The sequence below is a fragment of the Carcharhinus amblyrhynchos genome, chromosome 18, assembly GCF_965287045.1.
Source record: "Carcharhinus amblyrhynchos chromosome 18, sCarAmb.v2.hapA, whole genome shotgun sequence".
Taxonomy (NCBI): domain Eukaryota; kingdom Metazoa; phylum Chordata; class Chondrichthyes; order Carcharhiniformes; family Carcharhinidae; genus Carcharhinus; species Carcharhinus amblyrhynchos.
The window spans coordinates 35,805,057-35,822,215 of NC_137341.1; the positions used below are offsets into that span (position 1 = coordinate 35,805,057).

The following is a 17,159-nucleotide window of genomic DNA, read 5'->3' on the forward strand; positions in this document are numbered from 1 at the left end:
GCAGAACAACGAATTATTCATATTACATAATGTGTGCACACTATCTATCAAACCAAAAGCCAAATACATAAGAACATACTCTCCCAATTGCCAACTAGAAAGGGATAAGTAAGCTAGCAGTTTAACTGATTTCTGGTTTCAAACCTCCAAGTGTGGATGTGAGCAAAGTGTTGAATGTGGAGAAGATTAAGACTGTCAGTCATCAGATCACACCATTGGTCATCGGGATTACAGATAGGTGGGTGCTACATCAGTAGTTGAAATTTCTCCACCACCCATGCTGCTTTTTCTTGCACAGAATGTCTCCTCTTTGTGATTAGAGTTAAAGCTTTACTAAGGAAATGTTGGCTTGGTACCAAATTCTTTTTGAGACGACTAATAGTAAAGATCCAATTCTTGCCACGTACCCCACTAGAAGCACTAAACATGAATGTTCCTCCTGTCAACTCTATGCATCAGGAGCACTGAAAATGTGTCAATGGTTTCCTTCTCAATCCTCCAACAACTGTTCCTTCTGGTCCCCATCAACTGACTTCAGTAAATCTTCCTTTTTGTCCCTTTCCCATCCTGAGACTTCAGCTGCTGGTCACCTCTGAAAGGAAAGTGACCTGATTAACACATTTCTTTCTACTCTCCCCATGAATGATACACCAGAGGAAAATCAATAAATTATTAACAAGGTTCTGAGCTTTTGGCTTTTGGTGGTTAGAGGCAAGCGATTAAAGAAAGATCACTTGTGACGCACTTTTTAAAAAAAAAATTATGTACTGGCCTGGAATATTAGTGGAATGCCTGACAAGCCTCCTGGATTTGAGAAGAGTATTCTAGACTTGAATGGGCTTGGGTGTTATTGAGACTTCAGGGTCCCTCCCTCAGCGCTGTGACAGCATTGATACTCTTGTGCTCAAACCCTAAAATAGGACATGAACACACAACCTTCTGACTCCAAGATAAGAGTACTACCATCCAAGCCACCGCTGACACTTAAAGAGCTGCAATGAAGTACATTTACTGTTTTTTTTCTTTCCTTTCTAAATAGTTTGGAGACAGGACTTAATCATACTCATTAAAGGAAAAGATACGTTTGCCACAAAAGAGTGACTGAAATTTCCTTAAGGCATCTTTAGCATTGGAGGAGATGTGTGCATTCCAATTGGGCTCAGAGTAAATTATAGAGTTGAGGTTGAAGAAGTCCAACAGATCACTTGATGAAGGAGCAGCGCTCTGAAACCTCGTAATTCCAAATAAACCTGTTGGACTTTAACCTGGTGTTGTGAGACTTCTTACTCTGCCCAACCAGTCCAAGGCCAGCGTTTCCACCTCATATTTTATTTTGTTATACTGCTGTGAAATACGTTAAGGCATTTTATTAGTTAAAGAAGCTACATAACTAGAAGCATTTAAGGTTGCTTAATCCAGATCACTACATGGAGACACTTAGTCATCTATGGCAGCAGTAACTGTGATTCCTTTGCAATATCCTTTAGGACTTCCTGAGGTTTGGACAGTTCAGTATTCTTTCAGATAGGAAACTTTTGAATGAACTAGTGGCATCATTTCTGTGATAAACACAAGTAGATGTATATGGCACAGTTTTCTATCATTGAACATCCCAAAACACTTTATAGTCAATTAAGTAGTTTTTAATGGGTCACCGCTGGTTTAATGTAGGAGCCAATTTGCACACAACAAGCCTCTCACAAACAGAAATGTTTAAAGTTTATTTATTAGTATCACAAGTAGCCTTACATTAACACTGCAATGACGTTACTGTGAAAATCCCTTAGTTGCCACACTCCGGCACCTGTTTGGGTACACTGAGGGAGAATTTAGCATGGCCAATGCACCTAACCAGCAAGTCTTTCAGACTATGGGAGGAAAGCGGAGCACCTGGAGGAAACCCACGCAGACACAGGGAAAATGTGCAGATTCCACCCAGACAGTGACCCAAACTAGGAATCAAACCTGGGCCTCTAGCACTGTATGGCAGCAGTGCTAACCACTGTGTCACCGAGTTAATGATCACATAATGTTTTAATGATATTAACTGAAGGACATCAGGGATAACTCTCCTGCCTTATTTGAAATGGTGCCTTGGGATCTTGTACGTTCACCTGAGAAGGCAAATAGTGCCTTAGTTTAACGTTTCATTTGAAATGCAGCACCTCCAACAGCACAGCCCTCCCTCAGCGCTGTGACAGCATTGATACTCTTGTGCTCAAACCCTAAAGCAGGACATGAACACACAACCTTCTGACTCCAGAATAAGAGTACTACCATCCAAGCCACTGCTGAAACTCAAAGAACTATGAAGTACATTTACTGTTTTTTTCTTTCCTTTCTAAATAGTTTGGAGACAGGACTTAATCATACTCATTAACTGAATGGTTTTTACCAGATGAACAAATAGATTAAAAATGCACAATGTAGCTTGGATAAAAATGTAAATTATTCTCAATTTGCATGATAAAATCAACTTTGGACTTCTTACAATTCTCCCATGGAATGATGACGGCACTGTGGCACAGTGGTTAGCACTGCTGCCTCACAATGCCAGGGATCTGGTTCAATTCTGGCTTGGCTGGCAATCTGTGCGGAGTTTGCGCATTCTGTCTGTGACTGCGTGGGTTTCCTCCGAGTGTTCCGGCTTCCTCCCACAATCTAAAGATGTGCGAGTTTGGTTGATTGGCCATGCTAAATTGCTTGTTAGCGCCAGGGAGATTAATAATGTGGATGCATGGGGTTACAGTTGGGATTGTTGTCAGTGCAGGATCAATGGGTTGAATGGCCTCTTTCTGCACTGTGGGAATTCTATGATTCCATGATTAAATAGAAACAAATAAATAAATACCTGGTGTTATTTGAATGTGACATAGTCACAACAAGTTCTCTTCTGGGATATGTACAGGAGATTATAGTACACCATAAATTAGGTGACACAGAGTGCCCCATTTCTCTGTTCAGAAAAATATGGAAGATCCCAGGGCATTAAATGAAGGATAGCATTTATCCCTCAACCAACACAATCAAATGTAGATTTTATCTGGTCATAAATCTCATTTGCTGGATCTTGTTCTGATGCACTGGTTGTGTCTAAGCATAACAACAGTGACAGTACTTCAATTTAATTCTATCCTCCTGAGGGTATCTGAATCACTTTACAAATGCAAGTCCTTTCCTTGTTTAGTGAAGATCAGTGATCAAAAATAAAATTCAGAAGTAAAGTTATTGGAATTAATAGATGCCTCTATAATATGGGAAATGTATTCAAAGATTCAAAAGGGTTTTTGAAGGATGGAACCATACAACCATAGAAAAATTACAATACAAAAAAAGGCCATTCAGTCCATCGTGTTTGCATAGGTCAAAAAAGAGAAAAAAAGAAGCTAGCCATTCATTTTAATTCCACTTTCCAGTACCTGGTCCGTAGCCTTGCAGGTTATCGCACATCAGCTGCAGATCCAGGTGAGTTGAATGTTTCAGCAATGTATCTCAGATTCCTTCCACCCTCTGAGTGAAAAGGATTTTTCTTCATGCTCCCTCTAATTCTTCTACCAGTCACTTTGGGAGGTGGTTAGCACCACTGCCTTACAGTGCCAGGGGACCCAGGTTTGATTCCCAGCTTGGGTCACTGTCTGTGCAGAGTCTGCATGTTCTCCACGTGTCTGCATGGGTTTCCTCTGGGTACTCTGGTTTCCTCCCACAATCCAAAAGACACGCTGGTTAGGTGCTTTAGCTATGCTAAATTCTCCCTCAGTGTACCGGGACAGGGGCCGGAGTGTGGCAACTAGTGGATTTTCACAGTAACAGCATTGCGGTGTTAATGTAAGCCTACTTATGACACTAATAAATAAACTTAAAAAAATACTTAAACCTATGCCCCCTGGTAATTGACCCTTTAGCTATGGGTATGGGTAGAAAGAAGAATAGTTAATGTGTTTCATGAACTTATGTTGTACATTATAATGCTGGATAAAACCTTGAGAAGTTATTGAATCAATGTCACGGATGTTAGCTTCTCTCACCTTGCCTTGTGAACTCAGTTGCCACTGAATAACTCTAGTCTCTTGAAGAGACATTACACATCAAACAAGAGGAGAATTACAAAGATGTCAGAGTGTGCAGGCTTTTATCATTAGGATTTTACTCACATCAGCAAGACTCTACTTAACTCCACAAACAGCTAAACAATCTTAATTGAAACAGACATTGACAACAAAAGCCATTTGGGTACAAGGCAAGTTTTTTTATTGCTTTCAAATTTCCAAAGGCATTACATTTACAGAGCAGGTCATACCACACATTACACAAACACCGGGCTACATCTGAATGCCTGAAGTGCTCCGACAATCCCTTCGTTACAACAGAAATATGTCATTAATGCTGCAATCATACCATACAAACATGAGCCTTGCTTTTAATGTACCCTTGCACTCAAATGCAGATGGAAGAAACGCTTGTCCTACGAGAGTACCAGGTCGACAAATTCTGTAAAATAAGATTGCTTGTTAAATGTTGAGACTTTTCAGTTCTTAAATTCAATGGAACACATCAGGTTATTTTTATAAACATGTGTTCGAAATGCCACAAAGAAATATAAAGAAAAAAGGATTTACAAGCATGAATAAAGCAGCTTTTTTTATTCATTTGTAGGACATGGGTGTTGCTGGCTGGCCAGCATTTATTGCCCATCCCTAGTTGCCCTTGGAGGGCAGTTGAGAGTCAACCACATTGCTGTGGCTCTGGAGTCACATGTAGGCCAGACCAACTAAGGACAGCAGATTTCCTTCCCTAAAGGTCATTAGTGAACCAGATGGGTTTTTACAGCAATCAACAATAGTTTCATGGTCATCAATAGGTTCTTAATTCCAGGTTTTTTTTATTGAATTCAAATTCCACCCTGTGCCGTGGTGGGGTTCGAACCCAGGTCCACAGAACATCAGCTGAGTTTCTGGATTAATAGTCTAGTGATAATACCACTAGGCCGTCAGCTCCCCAAATGGCAGAAACAAAATGGTCACAAATGGTTTATGACAGTCAATATTGGGAATTAAAATCCCAGTGATATCCTGGTCAACAGTTCTCCCTCAGAAATGTTCAATCGTGTTTTGAAAACTATAATTAATTGCAGAGATTATTCAACATACCATTAGTACCAATTTTCCCATCACCGTCTTTATCTCCTTTGACCATGAAATCCCTGGTTTCATTGTCACTCAGGACTCTAGCCCCAGCAGAGAATTTTTGCAGGAAAAACCTGGGTGGGCAAAGCCAGTTAATGAGGATAGTCAGTCATTTGGGAACATAATCTTCACCCCATGAGCCACACCCACCCATCATCTAACCAAGCATTACAGAATACTTTCAGGTCACAATGATATTTGCACTTATTTCCAAATTCAATTAGAGAGTGATCTTTTCTTATCTGGTGTCGGTGGCACAGTGTTTAGCATGGGTTCAATTCCGGCCTCAGGTCACAGAGTCTGCACATTCTCCCTGTGTCTGCTTGGGTTTCCTCTGGGTGCTCCGGTTTCCTCCCACACTCCATAGATGTGCGGGTTAGGTTGATTGGCCATGCTAAATTGACCCTTAGTATCGGGGGGATTACTAGGGTGAATACGTGGGGTTACAGGAATAGGGCCTGGGTAGTATTGTGGTCGGTGCAGACTTGATAGGCCAAATGGCCTCCTTCTGCACTGTAGTGATTCTGATTCTATTGTGGTATAAATACCTCCAAAAGAAGATTTTTGCATTGGATTACAGAGGATATTGCACCTCGTGTTAACTTACTTGACATTTTTTAAATCATATAATCATTTTTTAAAATCTAGAATTACTTTGTGGAATGATCAAAGCATTCAAAATTCCATTTGGTCACAAATCTGAGCAATATTGTTACTGGAATTAGTCTGGTTAGTGAACAATTCTTTAGTCAAAGAGTGGTCAGGATGTGCCATGGTCAATAATTGAGATGAATAGCATGGATATATTCAAGGATAAGCTAGGAAAACACATGAGGGAGAAAGGATTAGAAGATTAAACTGATAGGATGCATCGGAGTTCATGGAGGGAGGAACTTTATGTGGAACATGAACATTAGCATGGGTCAGTTGGGCTGAATGGTCTGTTTCTGTGCTACATATATAATTCATACACCCAACAATCTCCCATTAATTGGATCCAAGAGACATTGTGTAACAGAAAGATACAGCACTAATGAGGGCAATCCCAGGCCTGTTCTGATATCTGGCAAGTTTGCAATGATAGTTGTCCAGATGAGTTTGGTTCCCCTAGACAGGGGAAGTGAGGACATAAGTGAATGAACTAAGGTGTGTTGTTATCATCCATCAGCCATGCTGGGAAGTTGCTGTGTGAAGGGAGGCTTGGGGTGTGGTGTATATAATTAGCTGCTGACTTGTTTCCTTCCATGCCTCCCTGATGGATGAACATTTTGGAGCAGGTATAAAGAAAGGGTCTGATGTTACTTCAGGAATTATACTCCAGTATTCGACAGTTCTATAAGAAAAAATGAAACTGTGGAAAAAGTCTTTGCAATGTTTCCATTGCAAAAGTGCTGAGGAGTCACTTGCTCTTGAGTTAATGAAACAAATCAACGGGTCAGAAATGGTAGAAAACAGCAATACAGGACAGTGTCGCAATAAAAGGAGTGACCATTTATACAGCGCCTGGCAACAACCATCAGACTTTTGAATGGACCTATGTTGCATTAAGTTGATGTTTCTCTATACCCTAGCTATGACTGTAACACTACGTTCTGCATTCTCTTGTTTCCTTCTCTATGAACGGTATGCTCTGGGTGTCTGTATAGTGCACAAGAAACAATACTTTTCACTGTATGCTAATACATATGACAATAATAAATCAAACCAAATTAAATCAAACGTTACCAAAACACTTTACAACAATGGAGTACTTTAGAAGTATTGTAATGTGGCAGCCAATTTGCACACACCAAGATCTTACAACAGCGATGTGATAACCACTAATGATATTGGCTGAGAGATAGACATTGGCCAGGACACTGGGGAGATGTCATCTGCTCTTCTTCAATGCTACGTGATCTTTCCCATTCACCTTTCCTACTGCCATGTGATCCTTCCCATTCACCTGAGATGTCAGAGGAAGTCTTGATTTAAGGTCTCACCTAACTGGTTGCATCTCTGACAGTGCAGCATTCATGATGTAGAGCTGGCGGCATTGGACTGGGGTAAACACAGTAAGAAGTCTCACAACGCCAGGTTAGCATTCCCTCAGTACTACATTGGACTGTCAGCATTGGACCATATGTTCAAGTTTCTGGTGTAGGGTCTGAACCCACAACCATTTCTAAAGGAAAAGGTGAGACTGCTGCCCACCAACCCACAGCTGACAGCACTCAATACTTGTTTGCTGTGTATCTTCCTGTGCAGTTTCCCACCCACCCCCCTTTGGGTAATAGTAGGCCAGTGTTGAAAGGATTAGCCAGCTGATCATCAACCTATTTGAATCGTATTATGGATGCTCCTTCTGTGGTCAGCAAGTCTTGCAAGGGTGGGATTTTCCAGTCCTTCCTGCCAGTGGGATTTTCCAGTCCCGCTAAAGGCCACCCTCTCTGTGGTGGGTTATCCAACGGCAGGGTGGGCGAACCAGGCAAAACATTGTAGACATTGGTAGAACTGGAAGATCCCGCTGGCAGCCAATGGCGATCCACCTCCTTTGCCGGAAAACATGCCGTGGTGGGGGAGGGGGGGAGTAGATGGGGGGAAGGGGGGTGCTGGAGAATCCTTCCCTAAGTGGGACTTGAAACTGGAGCTTCTAGCTCAGTGGCAGGCATGTCACCTACCGAGCCACAAGACTCCAGAATAAAGGATTGTAACCTCATTTAAGCCTGGAACTGAATTCCCCACCATTGCTGTTTTAAGTCCAGTGTACAGGCGTGACAAAGGAACCCGAGGTAGTTGATGTCTTACTTTAACTCTTCCTCTTCAATGAACCCACTATCGTCATCGTCAATGGCTCGGAAAACTTTTCGGACATCTTCAGCGGATTTTTTAGACAGGCCGCAAGTCATAAAGAATTTCTTGCAGTTGAAGCTTTCGTGGCCTGTAAAGCAAGACAGGAAATGTTTGTAATAGACTCATGTCCTTCTGCCTCGAACCAAAAACAAATGATGCGGATTTGCAAGCAGGGTCCTGGGATACATTACCTTGGCATTCCTTTAATGCAGTGGTAATGTCAGCAACAGACAGAACGTCAGTGATTTCCATTCTGAAACTGCCGGGAAATGAAACACAAGGATTGATGACATTCGAAGTGTGAAGTTGCCTGCTCCCTCTTTCTCTTACACACTCACTTTCTCACATCCTATCACACATAGTCTCCCATGATCACACTCTCTCCCTCTCACATATTCAGTCTCTTACACGCACTCTCATTTTCACCCTCTCTCACATCCACTTTTCTCTCCCTCACACACTCACTGCTTCCCCATACTTTCTTGCTCACTCTCATACATTGTTCACACACACACATTCACAGCTTCTTGTTTACACACACACACAGTCTCTCTCTCTCACACACAGTCTCTCTCTTTCACACTCACATACCCATACACATTCTCTAACACTCTCACAGTCCCACACTCTCTCTCACAGTCTATCTCTCTCCCTCTCTCACACAGAAATTCACACACTCACATACAGTCGCGTTCTCACGCACACCCTCACGCACACATTCTCACACACACACGATGGGCAGGAGTTTCTTGCCACGCTCTCCCCAAAACCAAAAAATCCCATCTGAGGTCAAATCCCCCACCCTCACCCCACTGATTCTCTCTGTCTTTCTCTCACACTCACACAGGCACTTTCACACGCTCAAATGCGCTCGCTCTCTCTCATGCACTCTCCCATACTCTCTCACACACATCGCACACACACTCACAACCTCTCGCACTGTCTCTCTCACAGTCTCACACTATTTCCCAGTCTCTCTTTCCCTCCCATACAAACCCTCGCTCACATCCACACTCGCTTTCACACACACGCACTTTTCCCTAGTCTCTCACACACACTGTCTCACACACTCTCACACACTCCTTCCCACAGTTTGTCACACACTCTGACACACACACTCTCACTCATTCACACTCTCTGTCTCACTCACACTCTCTCTACAAGTCTCAGATACATTTTCACTCACACAGGCATATTATTTCTCACACTCTCTCCTATAGTCACACACACACATTCGCACACATACAGTCACTCTCTTTCTCACACTCACACACTTAGACATGGCATTCTCTTTCTTACGCTCACACACACTTACACAGGCACTCACACACACACACGCTCTCTCTCTCATCCACTCTCACACACACATTCTCGCACTCACACTCTCTCACGCCCATTCTCTCTCACATCCACTCTCACACACTCACACACACACACACACACGTTGTCTCTCTTACGCATAGGTACCTTCTCTCACACTCCCTTTTTTCCTCTCCCTCATAATACACACCAGCATCAGAAGACTTTAACTCCAAACATCAGTGTAATCATCAATATTAGGATGAAGAATGGAACTATGGTTATCCGACAACTGATCTTCCAGCAGGCTTAAGTACATCGATATCAGGATCTCAGATGAGCTTGCAATATTTCCCATACAGAATAGAAGTACATCCATGGCTGCTGATTGGTCTAAATCATAGCCACACGGCACAGGGGAAGCCATTCAGCCCATTGTCAATGCTGCTTCTTTGGAAGAATTATCTAATTAGTTCCACAATTCTCCCCGCCCCCACCCCCTTTCCCTACAGACTGCAAATTTGCCCATGGGAAAATGATATTCATTCATGGGATGTGGGTGTCACTGGTTGGCCCAGCATTAACTGCCCATCCCTAACTGCCCTTGAACTGAGGGCTTGTCTAACCATTTCCATGCGGAATGCATATACATAAAAATCCGCCCCACATCTGGACTGTTCAGCTTAATGGGAAAGTTATTGGTCCAGGTTGCATCCTTGACGGATTGGACAACATTCATGAACGGGTGGGGGTTTTATACCTTCTTGATGTTCACAAGAACCGTTACATGGAGACTGTTGTCGCCAACTCACCAACTAACTGTGCTCCCCAGTCCGACCCATGCCCCAGCCCACAGCACAACAACACTGAGGAAATTGAACATTTATCCCCCCTACACCCCAAAAGCTCAGAAACTCCAAGTATAACCTGTCTCACACGCCGAAACCACTCAAGTTAGTTCCAGTTTCTTTTTCAAATGTGTGTTGAGAGTGTTGGGGAATCGACCTACCATGGTTAAATTCAGAGTAGTGGATCCCTCCCCCACCCCAATGTCAGAGACTCTCACCTTTAACGAACCTCTCTGGGCCTTGCAGCAGATGGGAGCGATGCACCTTCTCTGCGTGTGTCCGGCAGGAAGACCTGCTTTATATGCAGTCCATTAAGGTGACTCTTTACTGTACTTGGGTTGCGTCGCATGGATCAGATGGACGAGTTTCACCTGCTATTGAATTTCCTCCCCAGCTAATGAACTGATTCTATTTATATCCCCCCCCCCAGCACACCTGATACAGCCCCTTTTCAAAGACACTTCAGTAGCTTCTGCTGTTGTGTTATGTCGGGCTCTTTGTAACTGGAGCAAATAAGTTTCCTGGGTTTGGGCAGTGCAAGATTTAAAGGGAGAATGTTTCTCAATGACCTCTCCAGTATTTGTGACGATCATAGCCTTGGCTTTCCGACCCCCCTCCCCCTTTTTTCATCCTCCAAGGGTGCTTGCCCATTCCACTCTTACTTTAACTGGGAGACATTATTTGCTAAATTAATGCACAAACAAGAATTTCTTCCACGCTACGGTCTTGGCAGCTACTGGGTGTGGGACCTGTCTGTAACTGGGTTAGCGAGAATGTTGTGGGAGAAAGGGGGAAGATAAGTTGAGTCACAAGACAGAAAGTGAGGGAGACTTGCAGACTGGAGGATGTGGGAGATCATGATATGGCCCAGTCTCCCTGGTTAAGTGAACGGAGGACGTGGCATCTGGTCCTGAGTCCGAGTTATGTTATCGTAAAAGAGGGAATTCTGTGTAAAAGGAAGTTATCCCTCCAAGCTAACACTGGGGTTGGTTCCCCGGGCAGGCATTGGAAGAAATAAGCGTCCCATCTATTGACACTTCCCTCTGCCTCGGAAAAGCACCCAGCATAACTAAGGACCCCTGGACCCGGGATATTCTCTCTTCTACCTTCTTCCATCGGAAATAGACGCAAACCTCTTAGATCACGCACCAACCGACTCAGGGACAGCTTCCTCCCTACCGCTGTCAGACTTTTGAATGGACCTACCTTATATTAAGCTGATCTTTTTTTTACACCCTATCGGTAACTGTAACAGAATATTCGGCACCCTCTCCATTCCTTCTCCCCTGTGTATTCTTATGAACAGTATGCTTTATCTGTATTTAAAGTTTTAAAGTTAAACTACAATGAAGTTACTGTGAAAAAACCCCTCGTCATCACATTCCAGCACCTGTTCGGGTACACTGAGGGAGAATTTAGCATGGCCAATCCACCTAACCAGCACATCTTTCAGACTGGGAGGGAACTGGAGCACCCAGAGGAAACCCACGCAGACATGGGGAGAATGTGCAGACTCTGCACAGGCAATGACAAAGCTGGCAATCGAATCTTGGTCCTTGGCGCTGTGAGGCAGCAGTGCTAAGCATTGTGCCACCCTTAGCATGCAAGAAACAATACTTTTCACTGCATCCCAATACATGTGACAATAATAAATCAAAATCGAAAAGCATTGATTGGCTCAAGTGAAAAACATAGATTTTTTTTCAGTGATGTGGTAATTTTTGGATACGGTAATGTGAGTGACACCTGACTGCTGGTGGATGTAAGGTGCTTGGGAGGAGTGGGTAATTTTGGACCTATGATTCCTCAAGCTTTACTCCTGCAAGTTATTTCCTCAGGTCATGCAAGGGTCTGCCCTACACCCACTGATGGAGATTGGTTGCTATGAGTATCAACATCTCTATCAGCCCTATATCATGGGGATGGTAGAAGATGAATGAGATTGGACCTTAAGCCTTTGTTTTTTGTCCAACACTCTAATTGGGAGGCACAGACATGACCTAGTGCTGATTTAGAGTCATTTCCATATTACAAAAGTCCCCTGCATTGTATACAGCTCCCGGTCACTTCCAGTTACTTCTTTAACTAAATCTAAGGCTATGTATAAAAACAAAATACCGCAGATGCCAAAAATCTGAAATGCCAACAGAAAATGCTGCAAATACTCAGCAGGTGTAGCAGCACCTGAGGAGAGAGAAACTAGGTTAAGGTTTCAGGTCAATAGCCTTTCATCAGCAATCACCCAATGAGTTTAATGAATAGAGATTGTTGAATGAGATTTATGACTTTTCCCTCTTAAAAGATGTTATTGGAAATGTATTCATACCCTTCTGATCATTTGTCTGGGTAACTTTGGTGACAGGTGTCCCCTGTGGTGATAAAAGCAAAATACTGTGGATGCTGAAAATCTGAAATAAAATTATGTGTGTAAAGTGTTAATGGTCTTCCTCTGCAAAGTCACTTCTACACCAATGCTTTCTTGCTGAAGTTAAGTTGACAATAGGATGTTATTGGACTTGTCATTGGATTATCCTGTTCTGACTCTGTTTTTTTCTCCAGAGATGCTGCCTGACCTGCTGAGCATTTACTGTATGTTTTTCTGATTTCCAACATCTGAAGTATGTTGTACATGTTGTAATCCAAGAGGTCTGGACTGATGCAGCATGGTGGTTAGCACTGCTGCCTCACAGTGCCAGGGACTGCCTGTCTGTCTGTGTGGAGTTTGTGCATTCTCCCTTCGGGTGCTCCAGTTTCCTCCAACAGTCTGAAAGATGTGCTGGTTCGGTGCATTGGCCACGCTAAAATCTCCCTCTGTGTACCCGAACAGGTGCTGGAGAGTGGTGACTAGCAGATTCTCACAGTAACTTAAGTGCTGTGTTAATGTAAGCTTACTTGTGACAAGTTAGGCGCATTGGCCATGCTAAATTGCCCCATAGTGTCCCAGGATGTGTGGATTAGAGTGATTAGCAGGGTAAATATTTGAAATTATGGGGATAGGGTCAGGGCGGATTGTTGTCAGTGCAGACTCGATGGGCTGAATGGCTTCCTTCTGCACTGTAGGGTTTCTATGATTCCTAATAAATAAACTTAAAATTGATTGTCCATCATGGCAACTGGGAAATTTAAATGAAGCTAATTAACTCAATTTTAAAAATTACTATGGTTTGCTTACTGTGTAACTAGATTGTTATAAAATTATATCTGGTTCCCTAATGTCCCCATAACCATCGATTCCCTAAAAAGACAAAATATGTTTATTTCAGACTTAAATCAACTCAATGATACACCATTCACTATCCTCTTGTGGAGGGAATTCCAAAGGTTCACAAGCCCTTGAGTGGAGAAATTTCTCCTCATTTCATATGGGTGGAGGAGGAGAGGGGCTGGGTGGGCCTGGGTATGATACTTTGTCGGAGAGTAAGTGCAGACCCGCTGGGCCGAATGGCCTCCACCTGCACTGTAGGGCTTCAGTGGTTCTATTTCAGTCCAAAATGACAACCTATCAAACAGGAAAGACTTGTTTCCTCCAGTGAGAGTTCAGTTAGAGAGAGCATACATGTAACATACTTGGTAGAAAGATTAGAGGAGACATGATGAAAAACCTTCTCACTGAAGGGTGGTGAGCATCTGGAATTTACTGCCTGAGTTGGTCATTGAGGCTGACATGCTGAACTCATGTTAAAGGTATCTGGATCTGCATCTGAAGTGCTGTAATCTGCAAGACAATAGAGCAGATGCTGGAAAGTGGGATTAAAAGGAGTGGTTCATTTTTTTTATCACTTCCTTTTGCCTGTGTAGACATGATGGGCTGAAAGGCCCACTGGAAATTTTCTATGGTTGTATCATCCTGAGAACATGCCTCCATATTTTAGATTCCCCAGCCAGGAGAAAGAATGGCTGGTATTCATCATTGAATCATAGAATCCCTACAATGCAGAAGGAGGCCATTTAGCCCATCAAGTCTGCACTAACTCTCTGACAGAGCATCTTACCTTAGCCCATTCCTGTAAACCCACATATTTACCCCACTCCAACCTTGCCCAATGGCTGGGATTTTCCAGTCCCGCTGCAGTGAATGGAGTTTTGGCTGAGTGCCAATTTTTCCATTGTTGCTAGCGGCCCCCTCTCAGTGTCTACTGTCAAGCTCCCTTCAGAATCTTGCTTGTTTCAATGAGATCACTCTCACTCTGCTAAACTGTATAGAATATGGCCCCAATTCACTCAACCTCTCATCATAGGACAACCCTCCCATTCCAGGAACAAATCTAGTGAACCTCCGCTGTACTGAGTGATCCCTGAGACTGATTAAACCCTTTTCTCTTGTTGCTGCTGGTTTTTACATCTACACCAATACAGCCCACAAGTTATGCTCAAAATGAGCATCAAACATGACAAGCATAAGGGAAGCTTGGTGAATGGGCAACGGGGTGGGGGGGTGTTGAAATAATATGGGTTGGAACTTCCCATCCCCACCCCTGCGGTGGGGCTGGCTAGCGTGGGCAGGACCGGAACATCCCACTGGACAATTCCAGCCTTGGGAATGTTGGGAAGGGAAGAGGCCATTTAGCCCTTTCCCTTCCCCCAACTCCCCCGGACTCCATACATTCACCTTTCCCCCCATATTCCTCAGATTAACAACAATCTATCAATGGGTCATCAATTGTCCTTGGCCAAGGAGTGTTCCAAAATACCTGCCATCCATTCTGTTTGGAAACGATTTCCAATTTCATTCATGGCCGCCGAGCTATGATTTTTGGATTGTGTCCTCTGGTCCCAGACTTCCCAATCAAAGTGAAAGAATTTGTGGACAATATTAGTGGGAGCAGGAATCCAGCCACTGAATAGCAGAGTGAAGAATTGGACTATTAGTGCTGCAGTATAGTATCCAATACCTGCTCAGGGAATATTTATTTCCAATAATTCCGGAAGTCAGCTTGATCAGAAGATCCTGCTGGCTAAAATGCAGAAATCACTCTCCGGCAGTGTTTTGAATCAAGTTATTTAATTTGAAGTTAATAATTACAACTTTTTATTGTGGCAAATAAGTGCAATATCGTATTGGGAGTTGATGGAAAAAATATAGGCAGATGGATCAGTTGGGAATAACTTGTTTGAGTGTCAGTTATTGCTGGAGAGGGCACTGGGTTTTTTAATGTGCAGTTACCACATTCACAAAGCCAGTTTGGGGGGGGCGGTGCGGGGGAGATGGTGCTGTAGGGCCTGGGGGTGGGGGGGAGATGGTGCTATAGAGTCTGGGAAGTGGGAGGGAGATGGTGCTGTAGGGTCTGGGAGGTGGGGAGGTGGGAGATGCTGTTGTAGGGTCTGGGGATGGGGGGGAGATGGTGCTGCAGAACTTGGGAGGGGGGGAGAGATGGTGCTGCAGCGGCTGGGGATGGGAGGGAGATGGTGCTGTACGGTCTGGGGGTGGCAGGGAGATGGTGCTTCAGGGTCTGAGGGTGGGAGGGAGATGGTGCTATAGGGTCTGGGAGGTGGGGGGAGATGGTGCTGTAGGGTCTGAGGGTGGTGGGGGTGGTGTTGTAGGGTCTGGGGGGCTGGGGGGGAGGGAGAGATGATGATGTAGGTCTGTGGATGGGGGGGTAGTTAGAGATGGTGCTTTGGATCCAAGTGGGTTTTGGGGAGAGAGTTATGTGAAAGTGAGAGAAAGACCAAATGTGTGTGAAAAAGAGGGAGAGTGAATGTGTCCATATGTGTGCGTGAGAGAGAGAGCAAGAGAGTGAATGTGTGTGTGTGAAAGAGGACTGAGTATGAGTGAGAGGGACTGAGTGAGTGTGAGGGAGAGTGAGTGTGTGTGAGGAAGAGTGAGTGAATGTGTGTGAGATGGAGTGAATGTGTGTGAGAGGGAATGAGCATGTGTGAGAGGGAGTGAGAGTATGTGAGAGGAAGAGTGAGTGATTGTGTGTGAGAGGGACTGTGTGCATGTGAGAGGGAGTGCGTGAGTGTGAAAGAGAAAGGGAGAGAGTGAGTGTGAGTGTGTGAAAAGAAAGGCATAGAGTATGTGTAGGTGTCCAAAAGAGAGAGGGAGTGTATATGATGTGTATATGTGGATGAGGAAAGGGAGAAACAAAGGTTTTGTGTGTGAACGAGAGAGAGTGAATGTGTGTGTGTGTGTGTGTGTGTGTGTGTGTGTGTGTGTGTGTGTGTGTGTGTGTGTGTGTGTGTGTGTGTGTGTATGTGACTGAGAGAGAGTATGCAGGTGCATGTGAGTGTGTGTATATGTATGAGAGGGAGTGTGCGAATATGTGTGGCTCATTCCCATTCTCATTCACCCTCATCCCCACACATCATCACATACTATTACCCACTTTCACAGTGAGTGAGGGTGTGTGATTAAACACACTGACACTGGGAGAGAGCCAAATACACATACTCATCCTCTCACACTCTGATAGTCATTTTTATTAATTGCTCTTTTTTAAAAGAACCATCCATTTAATGCTCCAGTGTTGCTTTATTTTTGCTCAGCAAGTTGTTTCTTTCTTTAATACTCAAATTATTTTGAAATTCATGTATCTCTCTGAAGTTTGCTCATTGAATACTTGAGTGAGAAAAAATGGAAAAAGTTAGACAAGCTTGTTATAGGTAGTAGAGATTGTCGGTTTAGGAGGTGCTGTTATTGGAAGTTTGGTAGGTTGCTGCTGTGCATCTTTTGACAGTACACATTGCTGCTATTGTGCACTGGCAGTGGAGGGAGTGAATGTTTTAGGTGGTGGATGAAGTGTTAATGGAGCCAGCTGCTTTTTCCTGGATGGTGTCAAACTTCTTGAGTGTTGTTGGTGCTGCACTCATCCAGGGAAGTGGAGAGTAATCCATTCTATTCACCCTCTTATCATTGGTAGTCGAGAGGATCTCCCAACTTTCAACTTCTTTCTACAAAGGGTCCACGTTCAAACCTCACTTGCTGTCTGTTCCTATACTGGGTTGCAGGGAAGGGAGGTGGAGGGTGGGAAGGGGTGGGGGTTGGCTGTCTGTGGACTCC

General features: G+C 43.8%; 1 protein-coding gene across 3 annotated transcripts; it reads right to left on the reverse strand.

The window, feature by feature from the left end:
* Positions 1–4,239: 4,239 nt before the first annotated feature.
* Positions 4,240–10,526, reverse strand: LOC145355034 (oncomodulin-like). Of its 3 annotated transcripts, none has more exons than XM_080206818.1 (5): positions 10,381–10,526; positions 8,207–8,274; positions 7,971–8,103; positions 5,148–5,257; positions 4,240–4,488 (listed from the first exon to the last, which is right to left on the reverse strand). In XM_080206818.1, exons 2-5 carry the CDS (start codon positions 8,265–8,267, stop codon positions 4,463–4,465), a joined length of 330 nt encoding a protein of 109 aa, XP_080062944.1. In that variant the 5' UTR covers positions 8,268–8,274; positions 10,381–10,526; the 3' UTR covers positions 4,240–4,462. The 3 variants fall into 3 exon arrangements, with proteins under 3 accessions (XP_080062944.1, XP_080062945.1, XP_080062947.1); XM_080206819.1 differs by lacking the exon at positions 10,381–10,526 and adding an exon at positions 9,526–9,712; XM_080206821.1 differs by lacking the exon at positions 5,148–5,257.
* Positions 10,527–17,159: the final 6,633 nt, after the last annotated feature.